The 25,447-nt window shown below is 51.1% G+C and overlaps 1 protein-coding gene and 1 pseudogene across 4 annotated transcripts; both read left to right on the top strand.

Moving 5' to 3' along the window:
* Positions 1-837: 837 nt before the first annotated feature.
* On the top strand, positions 838-24,176 carry TBC1D24 (TBC1 domain family member 24). Of its 4 annotated transcripts, none has more exons than XM_016136491.2 (8): positions 838-927; positions 16,606-17,686; positions 18,324-18,341; positions 18,846-19,004; positions 20,223-20,286; positions 21,348-21,443; positions 21,763-21,997; positions 22,400-24,176. In XM_016136491.2, exons 2-8 carry the CDS (start codon positions 16,722-16,724, stop codon positions 22,552-22,554), a joined length of 1,692 nt encoding a protein of 563 aa, XP_015991977.1. In that variant the 5' UTR covers positions 838-927; positions 16,606-16,721; the 3' UTR covers positions 22,555-24,176. The 4 variants fall into 4 exon arrangements, with proteins under 4 accessions (XP_015991977.1, XP_015991982.1, XP_015991978.1 ...); XM_016136492.2 differs by lacking the exon at positions 838-927 and adding an exon at positions 1,131-4,781; XM_016136494.2 differs by lacking the exon at positions 838-927 and adding an exon at positions 15,693-15,711.
* LOC118607049 lies at positions 15,324-15,442 on the top strand (annotated as a pseudogene).
* Positions 24,177-25,447: the final 1,271 nt, after the last annotated feature.

Here is a 25,447-nt window from a genome sequence, read left to right as displayed (position 1 = left end):
TCATGGTCCCCAGAGAGCATTCTAACCTTTTAAAAAGGCACTGTGACATCCCCCAGTAATGACCCTCCTTGTGAATCGAGGATCCATCGTAGGTCTGAGAACACGCCCAAGAGCCGCGGTGATTCCACACAACGCCCCCCCCCCGCCCCCACGGATTCTGTGATCCGCCAGAGAGCGCTATGACTCACCGAGAGGCACTGTGACCATCACAGACTCCCATGGACCCCCATGGAGCTTAGCGACACTGGTCCCCCGCCCCTGCCAGGACCCACAGAGGGCGCTGTGACTCCTCCCCCAGCGGAGACTGCGTCCCGTTTCGGCTGTCACCTATGCCTACCCTGTCTCGGCTCTGGGCGTGCGTCCCTGTCACCGCTGCGTCTCTGCCTGTGTTCGGGTTCTTGGACTGCTGTGTCCCTGTCTCTCGTCTCCGTCTGGCTGTCTCTATAGGTCTCAGTCTCATGGCTCTTGTGCTAAGGTCCTGCCCCGAATACCCCCTGCGTCCCTTCTCCACCTGCTCAGGACCGGACGTCGTGCTTATGCAGACGCGCGTTCCCGCGCCTACACGTAGCCTAGTGGAGCGTCGACTCCGGCAGGCAGCCCTCCCGGCTCCCAAAGCCCCAGATCCTTCCTTAGACAGGTCCCCGTAGCCTCCCCCCCAATCTGCTCCTGCGGGAGGGAACCACTCTGTAGCCGGTGCCTCTCGGTGTCGCGGCCAGTCCTGGGCCAGGGCAGGCTTTCCGCCCAGCCGCGGGGCGTCAGCGCGCATGCCCAGAGCCCTCTGCGGCCGAGACCCGAGGCGCCTGGGGTGGGCAGCCGGCGGCGCGTGCTCGGCGGGGGCGGGACCGCGTGGGCGCGTGCGCAGAAAGCCGGCGCTCAGTCGTGCGGAGAGCTGAAGAGAAAGAGGCGCGGCGCGGCACCGCGGTGAAGGTGGGTACGCCGCCCGCCTGGCGGGCGGGGGGCGTGGCGGGGACCGCCGCGGGGACCGCGGGACTGCGGGGTCAGGTTGCGGGTTGTCATCGCGGCGGGGGCGTGCCGAGGAAGGAGCGTGGGGGCCAGACTGAGGGGCCTCTGTCTGAGATGGGGCGCGGGGGCCGGCTGCGGCGTGGGGGTCCCGGGCCCAAGGCTGTCCGCCTGGCACTGCCCACCTTTCCCTGAGCCGCCCCGAGGACCGAGCGCCGGGCGGGGTGCGACGCGGGGCCTGAGCCGACCTCCACCCCGCCGGACACCCAACTGGGGATAGGGCCGGCGCCCCCGACCAGCAGCAGTCTGTGCTGGCCAGCCTAGGGCGAGGCGTCGGTCGGAAGGAGCTGTCCTGTGTCACTCCTTCCGCGGGCTACTTTCCGTCTCTTCGTCTCCGCGGGGTAGGAAATCCTCTTCTGGACTCGAAATTGCAACATATTCCCTGATAATGTTCTGCCATCAAAGATCTTCAACTGCTCCTCTTCCAGCTGTCTGCTTGTCTAAGGATGACATTACTACCCAGAATCTGAGCCCTGTCTGGCTGCCCCCTTGATGTCGCAGCTGTGCCGGGAGAGAAGCATTTCCACAGGGCCCTGTGCTATCTGAATCTTGACTAAGTACAGCTAGAGGTCGGGGATGGGCTTCACCTGGTCATGATTTTCTCCCAGCAGGGGTGCTGGTAGCCAGAACACAGGTTTTCTTTCATCTGTGACCTTACTCAGTATGGAAACAAATGTGCTGTGGGCCTCCTGGGTTATCACTCGGTGGGCTGACATTATAGGCCAAATTTTGTCTAAGAACCACCTAGGCTGTGCAGGGGCACAGTTTGACTGTTGTTATATTAGTGGTGCTAGAGAGACAGGCCTGGTCGCGGATGTGGCTGTAGTTGTGATGCTGCTGTTGTGGTCCTTCCTCAGCTGTTTCTTCCAAGTCATTGGTCTGTCTGCCTTTGCAGGGCCAATAGAAGCACTCGAAGGTGGTTTTCCTCATTTCACTGTATGTTTGCTTCAAAGTCAGGAGGGACTCTCAGGCAATTTCAAAAAAGACTACCCCATTATCAGGCAGATGTAGCTGTTTCTTCCACCTTAGGGTGGGGGCTCCATCTCCACTTTCTATCCTCAACACATAGTAGGCACCTGCACTTGCTTACTTGTTTTAAAGACAAGTGTGCAGGGTTGTGTGTGTGTGTGTGTGTGTGTGTGTGTATTTAAAGAATATAGGCTGGGAGAAACCAAGATAAGATCAAGAAACCTCACAAAGGTGTTAGAGTTTACAAAGGTTTAAAGCCAGTAGAATGACCCCCACATGTGCTTCATTTTATTCTGAAGGTTGGTCCTCATCTAATCTTCTCAGCCCTCAGATTAAGCCTTTAAGTGAAGAGCTTATCGCGTAGTGAGTACTGTGTTTAGAAGCTTGTCTCTCCCTGTGAACAGGGCTGGAGCACCTCGCATTCATCTTTGCTCCCCCATTGCCTGGCTTGGAATGGTTGTTGAAATGAACCAAGGTACTAAAACTAATGTAGTGGTTTTCATCTGGGAGTAAGGGTGACCTTCCAGGGGATGTGGAGGTAATGTAGTAGTTTTCATATGGGAGTAAGGGTGACCTTCCAGGGGATGTGGAAGTAATCTAATAATCTAGGCAGGCTTTTCATAACAATAAAATTCACCCCCTGGATCTGCAAGTTCACCGGCAGTGGGCCTCACCAGCCCTTGTTGACCGCACCTGCCAGGACTGTCCAGAAGGCCAAGTGACCTTGGGCACGCATTGTTGCTTCTAATTCTCATAACAGTCTAAGCCAACTGCAGATGACATATTTAAGTGTTTGCTTTTAGATGGTTTCTGGTTTAAAGTACACAAGGACAATGAAGCAGGTTATAAAACACTTAACATTTACCCTGTTCAATGTTTTACCTGTTTGAGCATACCTTTTCTGTTATGACAACTCTGTACATGGAAGAAAAAAGCCCTTTTTAACTCGAAGCAGCAATTTCAGCTGCTGTTTCAAGTGTCACTTTCCAAATGGAGATAATATCAGGCAATAAAACCTCAGGCCTTTTATGAGGAATCAACTTGAATTTATTATTTGATGAGTTTTAAAATTAATTCCACACAAGTTTATTGAAATCATACTTCACATGAAGAGGAGGCCCTGTGCCCTGTGTTCTGTGGCTACAAAGTTGAGTGAGTCTCTGCCCTTAAGGAACTTATAGTGCAGTAAAGAGCCAGGCCAGTGAACTGTGGCACTGTGGGAGGTGCTCCCATAGAGGTGGACAGAGCTTGTTTTGGGCACAAGAATGGCATCCAGTTGGCCATTGGTGAGGGTTCCTGAGAAAGTTAAATTTGAAGAACGAATAGGAATAGCAAGACCCTGAGAAGGAAAGAACCTTCCGGTCAAAGAGAGAGTGTGTGTGAAATATCAAGAGCACGGCCCTCCCACTGGCTGTTGGGAGAAGTGTGGTGGGCAGCTCTGGTGGTCGGGGTAAAGAGGAGGGAGACAAAGTTAAGGGGCTAGGCTGGTGGCACATCAGGAGAGGCCTTGAGTACCAGCTCGAGTTTGAATTGTACCCTGAGAGCAGTTGGAAGCCACCAAGGGATCTTGGGTCTGTGAAAGACTAATCAGATTATGTTCTCCACAGGTAACTGGGCAGTGGTAGCCAGGATGGGTTGATGAAAGGCTGTACTGAGCTGAGGGTGGTTAAGGGACCACCATAGGACATCTGGTGAAATGTCAAGCCCACTAGGAAGGAAGGGCAGTGGGGTGCAGAAATGGGAGCAAAACTATGAGACACTTAGCAGTAGGGATGGAAGAAGGGCTAGGGGGAAAGGAAGACCTAGGGAACGGTCTGAGATTGGGTGACTTGCAGCTAGGTTCATGCCACACAGTGTGCAGGAAGGTGACAGACTTGTGGGCAGGTGATAACTTTTAGTTTAGACATGTTGAGTTGAAGGTCATTAAGAGCCCCAGTAGTAGGTGGATATATGTTGGTCTGGCACTAAAGTGTTCTGGGCTTTAGAAAATTTTGGGGACTCCTTTCTGTGTGGTGGTGAAGCCAGGGAATAGTGGGGTGGGGCCTTCCCAGGAGAGTGCATGGTGTGAGAAAAAGAATACTGAACTCTGGAGGCACTTAATGCTTTATGTCTGTAAAACAAAGTAGACTGCCTAACAGAAGTCTGATTAATAACCCCTTGCCTTTTGGGGGCACGGAAGCAGGATAGTGGGCTTTTTTATTTCTGTGACAAAGCCCCAGTTTGTTGGTTAGAGTAAGTGGCAAGATGTAAGTTGTTAAAGGTGCAAAATCACATGATTGATTCCAGGGACCTTCCTGTCTCATGTGTTTATTTGCCTTTTGAGAAACTTCCAGATTGTCACTCATCTCAAAGGGACTACATTTCCCTCCAGACCAGAGATTGGTCCTCTCAGAGCATTCTCACAATTAGATCTCTGAAAAAAGGCCTTCTCAGACCCAGAGATAGATCCAAGTTTGCAGAATTCTCCAGGTCCCCTTGCTCTCATTCCAGGCCCCCAGTTTCTGTGTGGTACCTCAGCATTAGTAGCAGGTGGGACTTTGGAAAGACCCTAATGTGTGGTGGCTCCTCCCAGTCTTTCTCCCACACTGGGGGTCGGGCATGGAGAGTGAGGAAAGGCTGATATTGTGAAAGAACTCATTTTTGTCTGATAACCTGCTCACTTAGGGGTTGCAAGACAAGTTCTCATTCTGTCCTGTACAGTTATGTCCCCCTGCCTGGTTGGGTACTACACAAGGATCTGCTGGCAGGAGTCACATGGGAGCAGTCCCGGTTTCTTCCTCCATCCCACCCAGGTGTGCTCTCTACTTTTACAAGGGATTGAGAACACACTATACATTGCTTGGCCCGTTTCCCATAATCTGAAACAGTGTGTCTGCCTAATTGTTACACAATTTTAACAGGGTACCTCACACTTTGAGGGTTGTTTACCAATGGGCAATTCTGTTACCAATAAAAGCCCTTCCCTGTGTAATGTTCTAAATGTAGCTCATTACCTGCTTTGCTCACCTCTGTCTCTTCTGCCTTTCCTTGTGTCATTTTGCCCTTTTCCCTAATTCTCCTCTGTAATTTCTTGTTTATCAAGGGTCATTTCAGCCTTCATATCTTGGTAAACCTGTGGGTCTTTGAAGGCTCTGGGTGTATACTTTAACTCCTCCTGCCTCTGGCATCCTTCCCTGCCTTCCTGGATGTCCCCTCCCCACCTCCCAGCAAGCACTGAGCTTCCTCAGCAGCCTCTGTCTGAGGCCCTTCAGCTTCTTGAAGCCTGTGAGGCTAGACTGTAGAATTCTTTTACTCTGAGCCACAAATAGCATTCAGCAGTCTGCCCTTTTAAAGAGCCAAAGGGCTTGCCAGCCCCTGAGCAGCTCTGCTCCCCTAGGCCCTGCCCTGTACCCACGCTGTTTCATCTGCTTCCTGCCACCTTATCTTTCAGGACTGCTGGGGCAGCGCTGGCTGAGGAAGTCCTCCAAACCCCTCTTTCCTCTTGGGCTGGGGGCCCAGACACCCTGTGCTTTCCTCTTATAGCACCTGCACTTGAGTTGGCATGGCCAATACACCCATATCCTCACAGCCAGAAGCTCATTGAGAGCTGGGTCTGGGTCTCCATCTTTGTATTTCAGCTCTTGGTACACTGGCATTCAGGAAGTGTCTCTCAAATGCCCATTAAAGTGATTAAACCTGCAAGACTCACTCCTGGCCCAGCTCTGTTGTTGTCAGGTCTAAAAATACTTGTGGAGAACCTGCTATGTGCCCAGCCTTCCACAGGTACCTTGCTTGGAATTCTAACTAGTTAAAACTCTAATGCTGCTGAGTTCTCTACCTCTTAATGTCATTCTATGCAGCTAGCTGGTTTATCCTATACCCTGGGAGGTGTTTTCCAGACCTGGCTATTGGGAGGACCTTTTGAGCTCAGAAGATAAAGATCCTGAATTAGCAGATCACCATTCCAACCCCAGCCCCTGCCTATGAGTGGACCAGATCAGGCTGGGGAAAAGCCCCTCCACACCCCCACCCCCCCAAAAAAGGGACACAGGGAACTGTTTTGAGTGGTTAATAAGGTTGGGTCTCTGCCTTGTTTGAGGCCTTATGCCCTAGGCTCAGGATCCACTGCTAAGACCTGCATTTGAACTTCTGACACTGACAGGCGGCAGGCAGACGGGCCAGCCAGCCAACTAGCCTGCAGTGCTGTGACTAACCCCTAAAGCCGTTAATGGTTACACCTTTTGTACCTGGCACGTGCCCTCCATTGTGTGCTACTAGCAAAGGAGCCACTATCAGGTTCCCTAGGAATTGACTGCCGGATAGTCACTGTGGAATGCCAGTTGCCATTAATATTTGAAAAATCTCTATGCTCTGCTTCAGGGCTGGGGCAGAGCTTGACCTGCCTTCCTGTCACGAAGGTGCCTGCTGGGAAGGTCACATGCCTGGAACAAGTTGCTGAATGCTCCCTGTTGTTACTATTTAGAATTAAATTTTCCTCTTGGGCACAAGTGGTTCAGGATTTTTCTGAGCCTGCATTTGTTTCCTCCTCTTGCTTCCTTCTTCATGAGTATACTACGTATGGTGCAAGATGCCTGAGCTCCAAAGTCACAGTATGGTAGAATAGCTGGGCTGTTAAGCAGGTCATCACATTGGTATGCCAAGGGTTAAAACAGATTTGGGAAAGGAGGGGTAGAGTGCAGCCAGAGTGGCTTTAGCTCTGCCTGGGAGGTCGGGAAGGGCTGGTGAAGGAGGGGGCATTTGGGCTGAGGCTTGAAGAAGGTTGAACCTAGAGGAGAAAGGAGAACAAGTGTGTCCCGCCTTTATTCCTTCCCAACCATAGATGTGGCGCTGTGTGTGTTGCATGGGGGCTGCAGTGTGTGCCCAAGGCTCCTTGAAGCTGCTTTCGGAAGGCAGGTAGGACCAGATCCAGAAGGGAGGATGGGTACCAGGAAATGATTCAGGTAGAGAGTGGGGCAGAGCACACTGGGAATCAGAGCTGAACACTGGAGTCACTAGGATCGTGTGGAGGATGGGAGATGTTCGGGAAAGCAGTTGGAGGTACAGGACTTGAATTTACAAGAGGATTTTAGGCTGAGAAGAGGATGGACTACTGCAAAAGGGACATTTAAGGGGCAGGCAGAGGGACAGGAGTAGCAGCCACCAGAGAGGTGAGGAGACAGACAGACACAAAGGAGGGGTTTCAGGAGGCCCATGTAGAGAAGAGTTGAGAGCAGGGGGTGTGCTTCAGGGTGATAAGGGACCAAGGGTGTCTGTTATGTGCTCTGCCAGCTGGGCGGGGAAGGTGGGAGAGGGGTGGGAGACGGGTGTAGCCTGCTTTCGCTAGCACCTTGACTGGCTGGGAAGGACAGGAGGAGGAGAGACAGAGCTGGAGTGGAGTGTTGGGTTCTGTGAGTGGCTGTTTTGGGGCCTGTGTAGCCTTAAAGATGCAGGAGAGTCGGGGTCCCCAGGAGGTGAGATCCATGACCATAGGTGGGGTACAGGGTCAGAGAGGAGGAGAAGCTCTTGCCTTGCACCCCATTCTCAGGAGAGAGGGCAGGCTAGGTAAACTAGTGTGAGGAATAGGAGAGGGTGCTGGCAAGGTGTGCCAAGAAAGGCTGCCAAGTCATGAGCAGGGCAGCATGATTTTTCCCTCCACAGTTGGTGTGCAGGCGCGGAGAAATGCATTTTCAAGCTGGCTTCTCCCAAGAGTTTTGCCAGTAGTTGAGACAGGAGCAGAGGAGGGGCTTGGTGGAATGGATCTAAGCTGAGCAGGCAAAGACATAAAGCCATGAAGGGCTGTTGAGGGAGATGGAATCACACTGGTGGAAGAAGGACAGTGAAGAGCTCTAGGAACGATTTGGCAGAGAGCAGGGTATTTGTGATATGTGACTCTGGGTGGAGCAGTTTCCAGGGCTGACCAGGGTATGGATAAAACGGTAGAGATATAAAGGCTTGTAAAGTCTTCCGAAGGTTGTGTAGCATTACACCAGGGCTACCTACTCAACTTTTAAATGCCCTGTAGTGATCGTAGCTGAGTGATGGAGGCTAGGTCCTGGGGAAAGCCTGGAGGGGGGGTCATCAGGGTCTGGAGGAGATGGAGGTGGGGCAGGGTCCTAGAGAGAGCTGCCTGCTGTCTGGCCAGGATGGGGGAAGGTACATTCTGGGAGAGGATGAGGTGGTAGGGGTTGTTTGCTGCAGACAAGTTCCAGAGCAGGAAGAGAGATGGGAATGGGAGTGAGGTGGATCAAAAGCAGGGCATTAAGGGAAGGAAATGGGGATCAATGACAGTGGTCAGTTCAGTCAGTGACCATGTCACCAGCCATCTGCAGATTTGGGAGTGATCCTACAGCCGAGCCCTTGGCTGGGAAGATGAATGTGGCCTCCATCCAGGGTTCCGGACAAAGTCCTGAAGCTGCGTTTCTGGGACCATAGCAAATTCCTGGGGTGGGATTGGGTGTTTCCCTGGCCTCTCCCCATGAGAAGGTGGGAGGACTGGGCCTCTCGTGAGGAAATGAGACTTGACTCAGGCTTGAGAAGAAGGTTCCAGCATAACATTACAGGAGATGGTGTTCATCACCCGCCTTGGAGTGTATCTTGCTCTAGGCCTGCCCTCAGCCCAGGCCCCTCCTACCTCTTCTGGTTTTTTAAGGTGAATGGCCTCAGGGATATATCCCTCCACTTTCTCCTGCCTAGAAGCCCTTCCAGCTGTCCCACAGTTCCTGCCCCCCTACCCGAATTCCCTGCAGGCCAAGTCATACTCTCAGCCACCCAGACATGCCCTCTCCTCCCATATATAGGTTGTCTTCCCTTCTCTGTCTTGCTGTCACATTCCCCACCTCGTTAGTGTCCCACGTTGCCAACACCCTGAGCATCTCATTATCAGGCAGCGAACATGTCCTATGTGTGTCTTTCTCATCCCCAGACCTCACACACTTGAGGGCTGGGGTAGGGTGACATCACCTCTGCATGCCTGTCTCTTTATGTCAAGGGACTCAGTCATTCTGCTGTGTCCTGGTTTGTTCCATCTCTGCAAACTCCACCTCACCGGGGACTACCAAGAGAGGGACTATTCTGAATTCCACTACGGGAAACTGAGAAGAATCTGTATTTCTCTGTCATGGGAATTCCTCAGGCCCAGAACAGAGCCCCTCACTGCCCCGCCTTCCTATTCCATTCTCGCCCAGTCCTCTGCCAGGCTGGAGCTACAGCCTCCTTCTGCTTAGTTCTTTTTTTTCCTGGTCCCACTTCTGGGAAACAGATATAGTATTACTCAGCCTGGAGAGGAAGAACCGAGACACAGCAGCTGACACCAACAGCGCATCCACCCTGTCCTATGGCACAGTGACTAAGGCCCAGCCAAGCGGCGCCCTGGTTCCTCGGGCCACAAGCTGTTCCTGCAGCTGAGGTGGGGTGGTGGTCAGGCCTGGGCCGTGTAGGGGGCAGTAGGAGAGGGTAGGAGTCCTGGTGAGTGCCAGCCTCCCTCTTGCCCGGCGAGGCCACAGTTGGCCCTTTGGTGGCATCTGGGTATGTGTGTGGGCCGTCTGTGAGGTCGGCTGAGTGACAGAGAAGTCCAAGAGCCAGTGTGGGCGTCTGGGCCAAGGGCTGGGCTTCTGGGCAGGACCTTGGCACAGCAGCCAAGGGTTCTGCCTCCAACCTGAGCTGCTCTGGCATTTGCCTGAGAAGCATCTATGTCATGATAGGCACTTTCAACTTCAAAATGGAGTGCTGCCTCTGCCTCACCGAAATACTGCCCCTGGGCCAGAATTCTCTGTTCAGTGCTTGGGTACTGCCCCCACCATTGGTCCCCTCATCTAGTAGAATACAACCCATGGTCAGTCTTCTCCATCTTCCCTGGCCAGCCTTAATCCAGCCCTCCTCATGCCTCACCCACCAGGGGGATTTTTCTAAAATGCATGTCACCTTCTGCTTAGACTCCTCCTGCTCCCTCATGTGGGGGTGACGTCCAGTCTTCTAGTGCAGCTGGCACACAAGGCCATTGGTCCCCTCTCCTCTGACCTCCAGCCACTCATCACCACCTGCCTGAGGCTCCGCAACTTGCTCTGCCCTCCCTCCCGCACCCATCTCTACCCCCGCACCGGGCCAACTTCCCATCTTTATGGTACACTCCAGGTACTGTTGCTCCTTCTGCAGTGCTCGTGTGAAGTCAGCGTCCTGCTTTTGTAGTCTGCCGAGACTCTGGCCTCATGGCACTTCCTATGTGGACTATGATCATTAGTCACCTCAAGAGCTGTCTTTTCCTATTTTATCCCTATCGCCCTGCCCAGGACCCAGTACAGAAAAGACAACTCAATAGAACCTGTGAAATGTATAAAAGTTTGGGGCAAGGAGAGTCGTGATGGGGTGCTGAGGGCCCAGGAAAAGCAGCCTGGGCAGGAGGCACAGCACCCAGTGTTGGTGGATGGTTAAGATGGAACTGCCCAGGGTAAACATGAAGGTCTGTGTTTGTCACATGAAAGCAGGTTTGTTTCAAATCTAATTGTTTGGGAAAATCATGATACCCACTTAAGAGGTAAGAAATGCTGAGGTCTCATGATTCATCAGACCTGGGGTGGTGTTTTGGGACAGAAGCTTGGCGTTGAGAAGCCAGTCCTGAACTTGCTGAGGAGGGAGCATGGATTAGGGCTGGCCATCCTGGTTGGGAGGAGAGTCTCAGGCACTGTAGGGTTGTCATGAATGCTCTGGAAGCTGACAAACTAGGGATGGTTCTCTCAGTGCTTGGGAATGCCTGGGCACCTCTCTGTATCCCAGTTTCCTGGTTTATAAAGTGGAGTAAATCCCGGCACCGTGGGGTCATCCTCAGGATTAAAGGAGGTAGACATGCAAAGCTAAATCGCCTAAAGCCAGCAGCTGTGCGATTTGTGTTCAGCAGTTCATGAGGATGGTGTTGGAGGGCATCCTGCTTGAACCTCAGCTGCTTGGTCCTGGTGTCTCCTGCCCCACTGTCTTCAAGGAGATCTTGTCCTTCCTTCTGTATCTGCTTTCCCTCCCACCCTGCTCTTGGTCAGAGATCTGCTTGGAAGGCCGCACCCAGAGCCACACAGCCATCAGGCTCAGGGGAACCTGGACTCCTCTCACCTCAGCTGGCCACCACCCTCTTTCTGTGGGCATGCTTTGGGGGGTTTTCTGTGATGCTGTGGGCCTGCAGCTGTTGAAGGGGGCCCCTATTGTGTTGGGTCTCACCAGAGTGTGATGTGAACTTGCTCTTGGCAGACCCTGGACAGTGTACTTTGGCCAGAGGAAGCATTGGTTATCATGACAGGACAGGAAGCTGGATGGAGGTTTCACTGACATAGCAAGATAATATTTTGCGGAAATAGAGTCACTCATTCCACTTACATTTTTCTTTTTCTTTTTAAGAAATACTTGTTTCCCATCATGTAGCCTAAACTGTCAAACAGGCCTAGTATTTGTGAAAGAAAGGGATGTGCAGGTCACTGGAAAGGGCTTACTGGCTGGGAACAGGAAACAGGTCTGTGAGAGAGGCCACTCGGAGGGACTATCCCTGAGGGAGCAGGGGACCTGTGTGGGTTTGGGGGAGAACCTTGGTGGCGGCTTCTTGTGGCTATACCACCCCCATGAGGAGCGGGCATGCTCAGGCCTCTCTGATCAGGCATCAATGCACCGGAACCTCATCACTCCCCAGATGTCTCTGAGCCAGTGCCAGGGAACCCTGAAGGAGCAGTAGCAGAGGCCCTCGGGACATCTGAGCTGCCCTGGCATGCTAGCCTAGGCTGAGTGCTTTCTATAAACAGTTTCAGTTAATCCTGACAACACTTGGCTTTTAGAGACATCCATTCGATTATGTCCCTTCCCACTGCACTTAGGATAAAATCCAAACCCCTCATTCACGATCTACGCTGTGGGTGTGTCTGCTGCTTTTTCCCTCGCTCACTGTGCTCTGGCCACACTGGCTCCCCTTTCCCGTAGCACATCAGGTCTGTTCATGCCTCAGGGCCTTTGGACTTGCTCTTCTCATTGTCCAGAGTGACCTTTCCTCAGTTCTTCTGGCTGCTTCCTTCTCAACAGTTCAGCCCAAAGTGGGAGAGGTCTGCCCTGATGACCCTAACTAAAGTAGCCCCTGCACTCCAGACATGCTGTGTGATGTCCCCACTATCTAAAATGATTGATATCTGCAGTTCTTATGAGTCTAACAGGATGTTAAGTGGAATTTTACATTTTTTCCCAGAATCTCAGGCTAGGCCCAAATTTGAGGACAAAAGACACAAAATACAGTTGACCCTTGAACAACAAGAGGATTGGGGGATACTCCTGAAGAGATTTTTCACCCCCAATGGAGTGAAAAATCCATGCATAACTTTTGACTCTCCAAAAACTTTACTAAAGCCCACTGTTGACTGAAAGCCTTACCAATGACATACAGCCTATTGACGCATATTTTGTTACTTACATACATACATACATATATACATATATACGTGCATATATATATATATATGCTGTAGTGTTACAATAAAATAAGCTGGAGAAAAGCAAATGTTAAGAAAATCATAAGATAGGGTCTGCCTCTATAAAAAAAAAATCATAAGAGAAAGGACATTTATAGTATTGGAAAAAATCCACATACAAGTGGACCTATGCAGTTTAAACCCTTGTTGTTCAAGGGTCGACTGTATTTCCTTACATTCCAAGTTCAGGGAGCTGCTGGCAGCTGGGGCCAGCCCTCTCCTACAGGGCTGAAAGAGAGATGCCACCTCAGAGGACCAGCCCTGCCCCCACCCCCATTCCTCTACAGTGAACTTGACCAGAGGGTGTGGCCTTTAGGTGAGTACAGTGTTTATGGTAAGAAACCATTCCCTCTCTTCCACTCCTAAGGCGGAGGGAACAGTAGTTTTCCAGGGCACTGCTGGCAGGGCCCTGGCCAGCCAGCTGCCCTGGGCCACCTGAGCAGGGGCGAGTAGAAGTGAGAGGGAGTGGGAAACTACGCACACCCCAGCCCAGCCCTCAGGTGTTGTGTGGGGACTAATGCAGAGTGAGGTGGGTTGTGTCTACCACCTCCGTTTTACAGACAGGCACCTGCCGTTCCGTGATGACCCATGGCTCTTGTCAGGTTCAGGTGAACAAGTGGTGGAGCTGGACTTTGAAGCTAGGCTTGTCTGATTTGAAACTAGATTATTTCCCATATTAGCTTCTGCCTCCCTTCTCTCCCCTGACCTTTGTCAGGAGCTGGAGGACTGCGGGGAACAGGCGAAGCCTTCTTTTGTGCATGGGAGCGGGTGGTGTAGACAGTGTCGTTGTGTGATGGCCGTTCACCGCAGGTGGAATAACCAGAGAGAGCATCACTTCAACTCTGAAACTTATCTCCGTAGTGCGAATATTCCACCTGGATGATTTTGTTTTTGATCTTTTTCCCGCCTCTTGACTTCCCCTTCCCAGCCTTAGCTATGTAACTCAGCTGTGAATGCATCCATGTAAGAAACGGCTTTGCAGGCCATGCACCAACATGTGAGCAGTGGTTGACTGTCTTAGTGGAAGAGAGTAGGATTGAAGGGATAATGTAAACAGGATTTTACATTTTTACTCCTAATTCTGTATTCTTTGACTTTTTGTGTGTGTGTGTGATTATGCATTCGTGTAAAAGAAACCTAAGGAAACCACCTTGGACATGGTTTTAGAGATGCCTAAGGAAGTCATTGCAAGCTTGTTTGCCTGGCCACAGAAATGCCATGCTCTCTTTTTGGTTGGGGGCTTAGGGAGGAAGCCTGTGAGGGTGTAGGGGGCTCATTCAGGGTCTCCTGCATATGTCCTTGCCTTGGAGTCCCTCTGAATCCCTCATGTTCCTGGGCTACTTGCTGCAACAAACAAAACTGGGTCCTCTATGAAGGAACTTTACAAAGTGTAGTAATTGCTTTTGGAGTTTTCAGTTTAATATTCAACTTGAATCTGATGCCAGTTGGGTGAGGATTGGTAGCTGTCCTGCTCTGCTCTTGCTCTGTTTATAAACACATTTATTGCCCTGAGAAGGAGCTGGTTCTTTTCACACAAACAGGATGGGCCTGGGGTCCTTCCAGAGGTTAGTGGACATAGAGCCTAGAATGAAAGATTTAAACTCTACAGGTAATTTGCACATGGAAGATTGTGGAGTACAGCCTGGGCATGGTTGTGGGGGTGTGAGTGTGCCTTCAGAACCTGGGGAAGGAGGGAATCACTGCTTTCCCTCCCAGGATTGAGCAAACAAATCAACTCCCGTTAGGGTTTCTCTTCTTCTGAGGAAGAAGGTCCCAGCACTGGCAAGAGGCCTAGTTCTGCTGTGGGCAAGACTTTTCCAGTGAGACATATTAAATGGATGTTGTCAAAATTATTTCAATTAATGTTTTCAATGGGAAAGCCCCTATAAAAACCACATATGGATATACTGTGTATCCAAAGGAAATGGAAGCAGGAACTGGAACAGACGCCCGTACACCCATGTTCACAGCAGCAGTATTCACATGAGCCAAAAGGTGGAAACAGCCCAAATGTCCATGGACTGGTTAACTGATAAACAGATTATGTTTTATTCATAAAATGGAATATTATTTAGCCACAAAAAGGGAGAATAAATGGGGGAAGCGATGAATAGGTGGAACACAGTGGATTTTTCAGGCAATACTCTGTATGATACTCTATTGAGAATGCATGTCATTTTTACATTTGTCCAAACAATGTGCAGCGCCAAGTGTGAACTCTCATTGATCTGTCGATTATGAGTGATTATGATATGTCAATATAGATGCATCAATTATAACAAATGTACCACGCATGATAGGGAATGTTCATAATGGAGGAAATTATGCATGTGCAGGGGTGGGGGGAGTAAATGGGAAATCTCTGTATCTTCCTCTCAATTTTGCTATGAACCTAAAACTACTCTAAAAAAATAAGGTCTTGTCTACGGCCATGCCACCCTGAACATGCCCGATCTTGTCTGATCTCAGAAGCTAAGCAGGATTGGGCCTGGTTAGATAAAGTCTTACATTTTTTTAAAAAGACATTATGATAGTAAAATAAGCTAGGCACAAAAGAACAAATATTGTTTGATTCCACTAATATGAGGTACTCAGAGTCATCAGCTTCTTAGAGACAGAAAGTAGAATGGTGGTTGCCGGGGGGAGAGGGAACAAGAAGTTAGCATTTAACGGGCACAGAATTTCAGTTTGGGAAGATGAAAAAGCTGTGGAGGTAGATGGTGATGTGGTACAATGTTGTGAATGTGCTTAATGCCACTGAATAGTACACTTAAAACGGTTAAAATGGTAAATTTGTTATGTGTATTTTACCACCAAAAAAAAAAAAAAAAAAAACCATTTCAAAGTGCTTTGTTAAGATGACTTCTGGTCTACAGCCCTTCTACCCTGAACAAGTCCGATCCGGTCTGATCTCGGGAGCTAAGCAAGGTCAGGCCTGGTTAGTACTTAGATGGGAGACCACCCAGAAAGACCAGGTGCTATAGGTGTGAAAAAATAATAATAAGGATTGTAAGCTGACAAGGTCCTTGCAATCTGTGAGGTCAACCAAGGGTTGCCTCACCGAAAAAATAAAAGACATCTTCTCACAAGACAGGTTTTACACTATACTTTTCACTCAATGTTCTTAACGTATTGTTTACTTTTTATATATTCAGATGAATGTTCTAGATTCAAGAGAAACTGGAATGATCTGGTCATTTACCAAAACTCACTGAAGCAAACCCTGTGACATCCCAGGTGGAAAGATTAGTTTGCGGTGCGTGGGCAGACTGTTGTACTTTTATGCCAAGGACAGTAGCCTTTAGCAAAAACAGATGTTAAGTTGTGGTATTCTGAACAGTAGACTTCTGTCTTGCTGTCCACCTGCAGTGACAGAGTCTCAAGTAGTACATTTTACCCATTTTTAAATGTCCACCTGCATTTCAATAGTTACCTCTAATAGAGAGACAGCACCAAATCCCCAATACATATGGCTTACTTGGACACAGAAAAGTCTAATTTTTTAAAATTAGTTTCAGGTATACAGTTCATTGATTAGATATTTATATAGTTTATGAAAGAAATGTTTAATTTTGAAGCTGTGACAATAGCTTCATTTATTTCTTAGCCCTCATGTCTAAGCCCCAGTAATCCTCCTCTGGAATGCCTGCCTGAAACCTAGCCAGCATTTTTAGAAAGTTAGGAACTAGCCTCCAAATTCAAACCCAGGGACAGTGGGGCAGAGTAGGTGTACACCTTCCTTGTGATATACAACTGGTTAAAGACTTGAAGTCTTCTAGAACTGAAACAAAGCATCTCAAGTTAAATGAATCTTCTTAACCAGCTGCTTCTCTTTAGAAGGCCCATAGGCCACAGGGTAGTGGTAAGTGGAAGCTTAACGGGCCACCTGCCCCCAAGCCAAGAGTTGCTTTCAGCCCTTCCAGGAACTTGTTTCAAGCCTTTCATTCATAATCCGTGTGACCTATTCCAGTAACTTTATAAGCCCAATGAAAAGACGTTACTTTCAGAGTTCATAGTGAATTCTCAGAATATCCTCTTATTTTAAATGGAAGCCCTTATAATACATTATAGAAAGATTCAAACAAAAACATGGTCCTTGAAATGTGAACCTTTATACACGTGTTATTAAGTATGGTTTTTAATCCTACAGGGTATGCAATGGCAAACAGATTAGCAGAAGAGCCTCAGAAAGGGGGCTGGAGGATTTAGCCGTTTTTTGCCCCCTCCTGGTATCCAAGGGCCATCTCTCCGGGCATACTCTGCACTATGGACTCCCCAGGGTACAATTGCTTTGTGGACAGAGACAAGATGGATACTGCCATCCAGGACCTGGGACCCAAGGAGCTGAGCTGCACAGAACTGCAGGAGCTAAAGCAGCTCGCGCGCCAGGGCTACTGGGCCCACAGCCACGCCCTGCGGGGGAAGGTGTATCAGCGCCTGATCCGGGACATCCCCTGCCGCACGGTCACACCTGATGCCAGTGTGTACAGTGACATTGTGGGAAAGATTGTGGGCAAGCACAGCAGCAGCAGCCTCCCTTTGCCTGAGTTTGTGGACAACACACAGGTACCCAGCTACTGCCTAAACACACGGGGCGAGGGTGCTGTGCGGAAGATCCTGCTGTGCATCGCCAACCAGTTCCCCGACATCTCCTTCTGCCCGGCTCTGCCCGCGGTCGTGGCCCTGTTGCTGCACTATAGCATCGACGAGGCCGAATGCTTTGAGAAGGCCTGCCGCATCTTGGCCTGCAATGACCCCAGCAAGAAGCTGATTGACCAGAGCTTCCTGGCCTTCGAGTCTTCCTGCATGACATTTGGGGACCTGGTGAACAAGTACTGCCAGGCAGCTCACAAGCTGATGGTGGCTGTGTCGGAAGACGTCCTGCAGGTTTATGCGGACTGGCAGCGATGGCTATTTGGGGAGCTCCCCATCAACTACTTTGCTCGAGTCTTTGATGTCTTCCTGGTGGAAGGCTACAAGGTGTTGTACCGCGTTGCACTGGCAATCCTTAAGTTCTTCCACAAGGTTAGAGCTGGGCAGCCACTTGAGACCGACAACGTGAAGCAAGACATCCGCGCCTTCGTCAAGGACATTGCCAAGACCGTGTCTCCCGAGAAGCTGTTGGAGAAAGCTTTCGCCATTCGCCTCTTCTCTCGGAAGGAGATTCAGCTCCTGCAGATGGCCAATGAGAAAGCTTTGAAGCAGAAGGGCATCACTGTAAAGCAAAAGAGGTAGGCAGACCCCCTGAGGCTGAGGTATAGTGGACCTCTAGGCAAGCTGCCCGGGCCCTCGTGGGGCGGGGCTTCGGTGGAATACATCCCCGGGGGCCTAAGGCATGAGCTTGTTCTGCAGCCTCTTGGTCTACCTACTTCCAGGCAGTCCTCATTATGTGGATAGAAAACCACTGGAAAGGAGAGAGGGCCTTCCTCTCTACAGCCACAGGCTGCTCAGGCAGCTGTGAGCATGGAAGATGCTGAGTCCTATCCTCAGACCCGAGGCCCATGGAAGAGACAAAAGCTGGGTGTTGACCATGGGGTCAGAAGATCCAGCAGTGGGCTGGGCTGGCTGCCTCAGGTCATGTCTCAGCATCCCTTCTGTGCCCCTCCGGCTCTAGGCTCCCTTGCTGTCCATTCTTGTGGCTGCTGGGCATGGCCCCCTGCCCTGAGCACAAACCCCTGGGTAGCAGGGTGAGAAGGGCCCACAGTGTCCTGAGACCTTCTCAGTGGCAGATGCTATGACTGTAGCTGGGAAGGCCTTTTTTCTGAGACAAAGGCAGGCACACTTGGACATCAGTATTTGCCAATAACCTCTCCTTGTCTGTTTTATTTTTCTCCTCCTTCATGTCCGTTGCTTCCTCCTGTTTTTCAGTGTTTCACTTTCTAAAAGGTAGGTCTGGAAATCACATCTCCATGCCTGGCTTCTCTCTGTCCTCCAGTCTGGCTGTCCCAGGGCCTCGCTGCTTGTGCTGGCTCTCAGGGCTGGCTTCAGCTGTGCTGTCTCTGAGTCAATGTTCAGGCACCACCTGTCTGTCCTGTCTGTCAGTCTGTCTGCGTGCTCAGCTGCCTCACTTGTGCTTTTTACCGGTGCTTGGCGTGCCCTGAAGCATTGTGTTGCCAGAGCTGATTCACTTTCTGTCCTCATTTCTTAGAGAAAGGCGCTTTTGTCCTTACCTGGGCTGGGTGCTCTCCCCTCTTTGTAATGGAACGGGAGTGGGGCTCCAGGGGACAGCTCTACTGTTTCTTTCTGAGGGCACCTAGGACCAGGCTCTAACTTGGCTGAATAGGTGAGAAGTTCCCTCCAGGCTTGGCTCCCAGGAGAGCTTCTGTACACCCCGGGGTGAGGGCGTGGTCAGGGCTGGAGTCTTAAGCTGTGCTCTGAACCTCTCCCCAGGCAGTTTGTGCACCTGGCTGTCCATGCTGAGAACTTTCACTCAGAGATTGTCAGTGTGAAAGAGATGAGAGACATCTGGTCGTGGATCCCTGAGCGGTTCGCCCTCTGTCAGCCCCTCCTGCTCTTCTCCTCACTGCAGCATGGGTACAGCCTGACCAGGTAATGCCAAGGCGGCCAGGGAAAACTGGGCCTGCCCTCCCAAGGCCCTGAAGCATGGATTCTGATGGCCAAGTGGTGCAGGAGGGGCGGAGGGAGCCATGAAGTTGCCCAGCTTCTCGTCCTGCCTGTGCTTCTGGGAGGCCATGCTGAAAATGGGCCTTTGAACTTGGGCACCTGAGTGAGGCCTCTTCCTGGGGGCCTTAGAATCAGGAGACCCTTTTCTGGGATTCTCTCCATTTCCAGGCCACCCATATTCAGGGGTCATTGCCGTACACATAAGAGCTCCAGGTGCCCATGTAGGCGTTATGAGGACATGGGAGGCGGAGTTCCCCCAGGAGCTTACAGAACTGTAAGAGAGGACAACTCAAGGCAACAGACTGTGGTTCACTAGCCCTCCCCTCCACACTTCGTCAGTCCATAAGCTGGGAACAGGTTGACCCTGTGGTGGAGGGGGGCCTCTGCTGGGCCCGCCAGGGCACACTGCCTCCCTGGCAGCTCTGTCAGGTGCAGCCACCCCCTCAAGCCTCTGATGGCAGGCCTCAAACTCTGGCTTGGGTCACAGATGACCTGGCAGGGGTGGCACAGGCAGAGCCGGCCCAGCCCATGTGGCAGGCACCATCTGCAGCCCCATGAGTGTTACAGTACAGCTGGAGGTGCATTTACCCAGCCCCCACCTCTGTGGGGGACCAGCTAAAAGGTGACCAAGCAGAGTTGCCAGGACCACTAGCCGAGCCCTGGGCACCTGGTGCCGTCACAGCAGTGGCCTCAAACCTCACTTGCTTCCCATTGCCACCCAGCTGCCACATGCTTAGACTTCCGAGAACATTCTGAGCTTTCCTAGAGCAGGGACCTGTTCCTCTGGTTCTTGTTTCCCTGAAGCACCTGGCATGCAGCTCTGTGTATTGGGGGCTGTTTGCCATGCCACTTCTCCCCTGTGTCACACCAGGGCAGACAGTCCTGAGGCAGCTAACCACTCGGCCTGCAGGCCACCTGGCGGGAGCTCCATCTTGGCTCAGAAGAGTGCCCAAACCAGAGTGTTGCCAGGTCCCTGGCCTCCATGCCTGGTCCCCAGGAGATAAGGAAGTGGCAGTTCCCAGGTCTGTCCACCCCCCGGACAGCCTGGGTTTCTCGGACACCGTGGGCACTGGCTGGAGGCGACACGTGGAAGGAGTGTGGGATAACTTGCCCGTCAGGATTAGCACATGTGGTCTCTTCCAGGTTCTTCTTCCAATGTGAAGGACATGAGCCCACCCTGCTTCTCATCAAGACCACACAAAAGGAGGTGAGCAGGGACCAGAGGGAGCCTGGGGTCCTGGCCTCTGAGTTCTGGGGAGCCTGCTGCTCCTATGCCCCAGGAAGGATGGGTAACCCTGCAGCCTCCACCAGCCTTCCTGTACTTAGGGGCACAAAGCAGAGCCACCCTCCACAGAGAAGTTAATTCAGCCTCCCCATCTGACCCCCAAGTACCCAGGGCCTCCCTGTTTCTCCTGGGGGTCCAGGCCCTCCTGAAACAGCCTGGCTGCTTAGAGGAGCATTGCAGAAATGCCTAGTGAGCAAGGCCTCGCCTCCTCCCGCCACAGTGGCCATCACCAGGTGAGTCAACAGCCTTCACCTGCCTCTACCCCTTGACAGGTAGTCATCAGGGCCTTGTTCTCTGTAGTAGCTATCCCCCTGAAAGTCCCCTGAGACATCTGGGGAGGTCGGAGCTCATGTGCCCTGATCCTGGGGGCATTTACATGCAGCAGAGGCTTCTTGTTCAGTGGCTCCCAAACCTACATCCATGGCAGTTCTGGGTTCCTTGCCCTGTCCCAGACTCTGTGTTTGGGTGTCCAGGAGGAGCCTAGGTGTCTGTGTCATAACAGGTGACTGGTTGTCAGACACTTTGGGCAAACACTGCAGCCACCAGAGTATCCTGAGTCTAATGTGAAATCAAGCACTTTAATGGCTGATGGTGGGGTGTGAGGGAATGTTGTTGAGCAGGCGTACCTCCTGGAAGCTTTCATCTGAGAGGCCTCCCTGGGGTTGATGCCCAAAATCAGAATGTAGACATGGAACTTGTTCCCATGCTTGAGGGCCATGGAGGGAGACAAAATGAAAATATCCCAAACAAGCTGATGGCGGCCTGGGCAGCCACTCACCCCTCACCCCACTCTCACTGCCAGCCCCCACCTTCTAAATTCCGACTCCTCACAGCTCTCTCCAGCTTGCCCTTGCCCTTGAGTGGGGATCAGGGGTGCCGCGACAATATCCCCCCAGTACCACAGCCTTTCAGCAGACCCTGAGTGAGGGAATGCTCCTGTGGGCAGGCAGGGCACAGCCTTACCCGTGGGCCTTTCTCCCCAGGTGTGTGGAGCTTACCTGTCAACAGATTGGAGTGAGAGAAATAAGTTTGGAGGCAAACTGGGCTTCTTTGGGACTGGAGAATGCTTTGTGTTTAGGGTGAGTGAGTCTCCCTGCGAGAGCTCTGAGGTCAACAGGCCCAGCACCCACCTCACCCCCACTCATGTGACCCTGTTTACTTTCGCCATAGCCGTTAACCTACAGGAAAGCCTTGTTTCCTTCTGGTTTGTCATCATTAGACCACGAGCTCCCTGAGAGCAGGCGGGCTCTTCCCTGCCCTATGTGGCGCTGTCTCCCCAGCCCTGGTACAGGCCTCGCACACAGAGGGCTCCGATGAAGATTTATGGGAGGAAGGTGGGCATAAGGGGCCTTCGAGGGCACCATATGCCAGCTCTTCTTGCTGCCCTTTTACCCTCAGCTGCAGCCCGAGGTCCAGCGCTACGAGTGGGTGGTCATTAAACACCCAGAGCTGACCAAGCCTATGTCCTCGGAGACCACCACCTCTTCGTCCCTGCGCTGCCACTCCATGTCCTTGTCCTCACCCTCAGACCCTTCTGATCGCCTTTCACCATTCCTAGCCACTCGGCACTTCAACCTGCCCTCCAAGACTGAGTCCATGTTCATGGCCGGGGGCAATGACTGCCTCATCATAGGTGGGCACCTCCCTCTACCTCAAGCTGGGATCACTTAGCCTAGGACAAGGGTATGGGGTTATCGGTGGCCAAAGCCCCTGGGCCAGCCATTGCTGACCCAGGTGACAGATAGCCCATCTGAAGGACAAGCAGAGCCCTTGTGATGGCAGAAGGAGTAGGCATAAGGGGTCAGGAGTAGGGACAGGCATGCTGGGTAAACCAGCTGGGAAGTGGGGTCTAGCCTGGAGTCCGGATCCCAGCTGAAGGCGGGTGGGCTTTGGATGGTCGAAAGTTAGTCATGTGGTTTTAGAGAGGTCTCTGGTAGGGCTGGGGCAGGGACAGTGGAGATGCTTGAGGACAGGAGGGAAGCATCTTGGGGGAAATGCCAGACAGAAAGGCAGCCACTGACTGAGCATCCTGCAGGTGGAGGGGGCGGCCAGGCGCTCTACATCGACGGAGACCTGAACCGAGGTCGCACAGGCCACTGCGACACTTTCAACAACCAGCCCCTCTGCTCTGAGAACTTCCTCATCGCTGCCGTGGAGGCCTGGGGTTTCCAGGACCCTGACACTCAATGACAGGCCTGCACCGACTGTGACAGCTGCCACTGTGGGGTGGGACGGTGGCCAGGCCCCCTCTTCAGGGAGGAGGCAGTGAATGAAGGACCCCACCACCACCACCACCACCACCACCACCACCACTATGTGCATGGACAGCATCAGGATGCAGCTGGGGCTCTGGTGCTGGACTGAGCAAGAATACCAGGGCCTCAGCTAGCCAAGCCTGCCCTTCCTGGCCCTGATCAGACTTGCCACTGCCTCCACCTCGAACTTAGGTCCTGGCTCTCCTCTGTGGGGTCATCCTTTGCCCAAGGCCTTGAAGGGGCAATGTCTTGTAGTCCTTGAGCCTTAGTCCTTGGTAGCTGGGACAGGACTGAGAAAGCAGAAGGAGCTTGCTGCCAAGTGTGGGTCTCTGGCACCCCCTGCTGGTGCCTCTTAACATGGCTTCCACACAAGGCCGGGCAGCCTCCTGCCTGGCCTGCTGCTGTGGCTCCCCAGCCACTGTTGATCTTGAGAAGAAATAGGTGCCCTGGGGACTGTTCCTTGGCAGGAGCATCTGCTCGGAGCTTCTGACCCAGTTCCCTCCTCCCCACGCTGGATTCTTGGGTCACCTTTTGGACAGTAACTACGAGATGAAAGAAGATGGGGAAGATAGGACCTGTGTTGAGCTCTAGGCCTCTCCCAAGGGAGAGCCAAGGGCCAGTGGGATGAAGGAACAAAAGGAACATCATGTGTCCTTGTGTTTCTGCAGAGCCCGAAGCTTCTGTGGGCTTCATTGTGTAATCACACCCTGGAGAGGCCACCCAGGATGGCCAGGGGAGTACCCTCTGTGACCGACCCCAAACCAGCCAGCTCCATATCCAGGGGCTCGCCTGGAAAAGCCTGGACACACAGAGCCTTCTCCAGCCCGAGAGCCAACGTAGCTCCCCTGCAGTCTCTGTGGTGACCCCATTTCTCCTCCATGTCACTGCATTGACCTATGCCCCAGGATCCCATTCAGACTCAGTGGCATCCTGGTCTCATCCAGTGCTATTCGCCTCCCCTTCATCGGGCTCCACATGCCCATGTACCAGCTCCCTGTCCACGTGGCACTTTCCCCTCATGCTCCTTTGCATGGCATGCGTCCTCACAATGTGGTCGGCTACATAGCATGATTTTCTTGAAGACTGGCCAGTGAGCACTGCAGGGAGCAGCCCTCCCATCCCGTGACTTCTCTCAGCTGGTCCTGAGGGCACCCCAGAGGGAAGAGGGGAGAAGCAGACATCCAGGTGGCTGTGCCGTGGTATCCTGGGCTGCAGGCACTCGGGTTCCTGCCCCACAACCTGATCCCCCTCAGTGTGCCTGTATACCATGCCCCTGCCCATCTGCATACCGTGCTTGCTCTTTCTGCGGGGTATTCATCATCCCTCCGCTCAAATCTCTGAGCCAGGCCACAGTGGTGCTGAAGGAAGGACCAGGAACCATCTGTGGCTTTGGCCAAGCCAGTGAACCTGTTCGAACTCAGTTTCCCCAACTGTAAAATGGGACCAGTCATCTTGCTCTGCTGTCCCAGTGGGACCTTTCACCACATCCCCTTCCTCTAAGCCTCACAGCACTCGCCTGTATTTTGGTGTTCATTAAATATGGTCTTATTACATGAATTCCCAGGTTTCCGGTTTGGTCTCTTCAATCAGAGGGTCCTCCCAGGGGTTCCCCACCCCTGCTTGCCAGATATGTCACCAGATGGGGTCCAGCAGGCTGCATCCCACAATGCTTTATCACTGGAATGTTGAAGTCTTTTCAGAAACATAGCCATTCAGAAGCAGGTATATTTGAGCACTATTTGCATAGCTTCTGCAAACTTACTGAACTGGGGATTCTTTCTGGTAAGTCCAGGGAGGGCATTTGCTACTTTGTCATGATTTCTATATCATGAGATCTTTGTGCATGCAAAATAGTTTCTTTGGATTTTTCTTCCAAATTTTTTGCTAAACTAAAAGATGATTCGAAGTAACACATAATTTATTTTGTTAATATTCTCTTTTTTTCATGAGAGTATATTTGCGCCAAACTGACAATATATGCCAGGGAGCAAGATCTCAAATGTTCCCTCTATTATTTTTTCTTGATTATTTATTAGCTTTTGATGTCAAAAATTAACCAAAGTTTTATGTAATTGCATAATTATTTGATTTTCTAGAAATGTTTAAAAGTTTATTTTAAAAACAAAAAAATCAATAGGGTTTAAACCAGTTTATTCAGTGCTTTGTTTAAATGAACTGTATGCCTTTAGGGCTTCAGAAAATCCGTTTTTCAAAAATAATTTTTAATGTAAGATTAAGTCATTGTATTTATTTGATTTTTCAGAGTTTAAATTATTGAATTAAAATTAGTGTTTTAATTTTTCCTGTTTTTATAAGCTGCATGCTTAATTTTTTTTAGTTTTTCAGGGCAACTTATTTTAGAAAATTTTAGATTTCAGAAGGTCTTCAAATTTCTCCTATTCCTTTCCTGAAGTCATAAAGCCTTCATAGTCTCCTTAAGTATTTTACATTTAATAGATTTAGGTTTTGTAACTTTTTATTTTGAAAGAATTTTAGATTTATAGAAGAGTTGCAAGGATGGTACAGAGCTCCTATGTACTCTCCCCAACTTCCCTGAGTGTTAAATATTGTACATTTATCAAAGCAAAGAAATTAACATTGATATAATGCTATTAACCTAAACTACAGTCTTCTCCACCCCCTGCCCGCCCCCTGAGTTTTTTTTACAGTCCTTTTTCTGTTCCAGGAATAGATTTAATTTTTATAAGTGTTTACTTTCCCACATTTTTTTAAAATCCAGAATGTCATCAGATTCACAAGACTAACCCTGGTCGAAAAAAATTACCACTGATTAGGCAGTACAGAGACTCTCAAACATGCAACTCTTG

Source organism: Rousettus aegyptiacus, unplaced genomic scaffold (genome assembly GCF_014176215.1).
Source record: "Rousettus aegyptiacus isolate mRouAeg1 unplaced genomic scaffold, mRouAeg1.p scaffold_m13_p_8, whole genome shotgun sequence".
NCBI classification, from domain to species: domain Eukaryota; kingdom Metazoa; phylum Chordata; class Mammalia; order Chiroptera; family Pteropodidae; genus Rousettus; species Rousettus aegyptiacus.
Note: the sequence above shows the minus strand (reverse complement) of the source record. Positions and strands in the feature narration are given on the sequence as shown.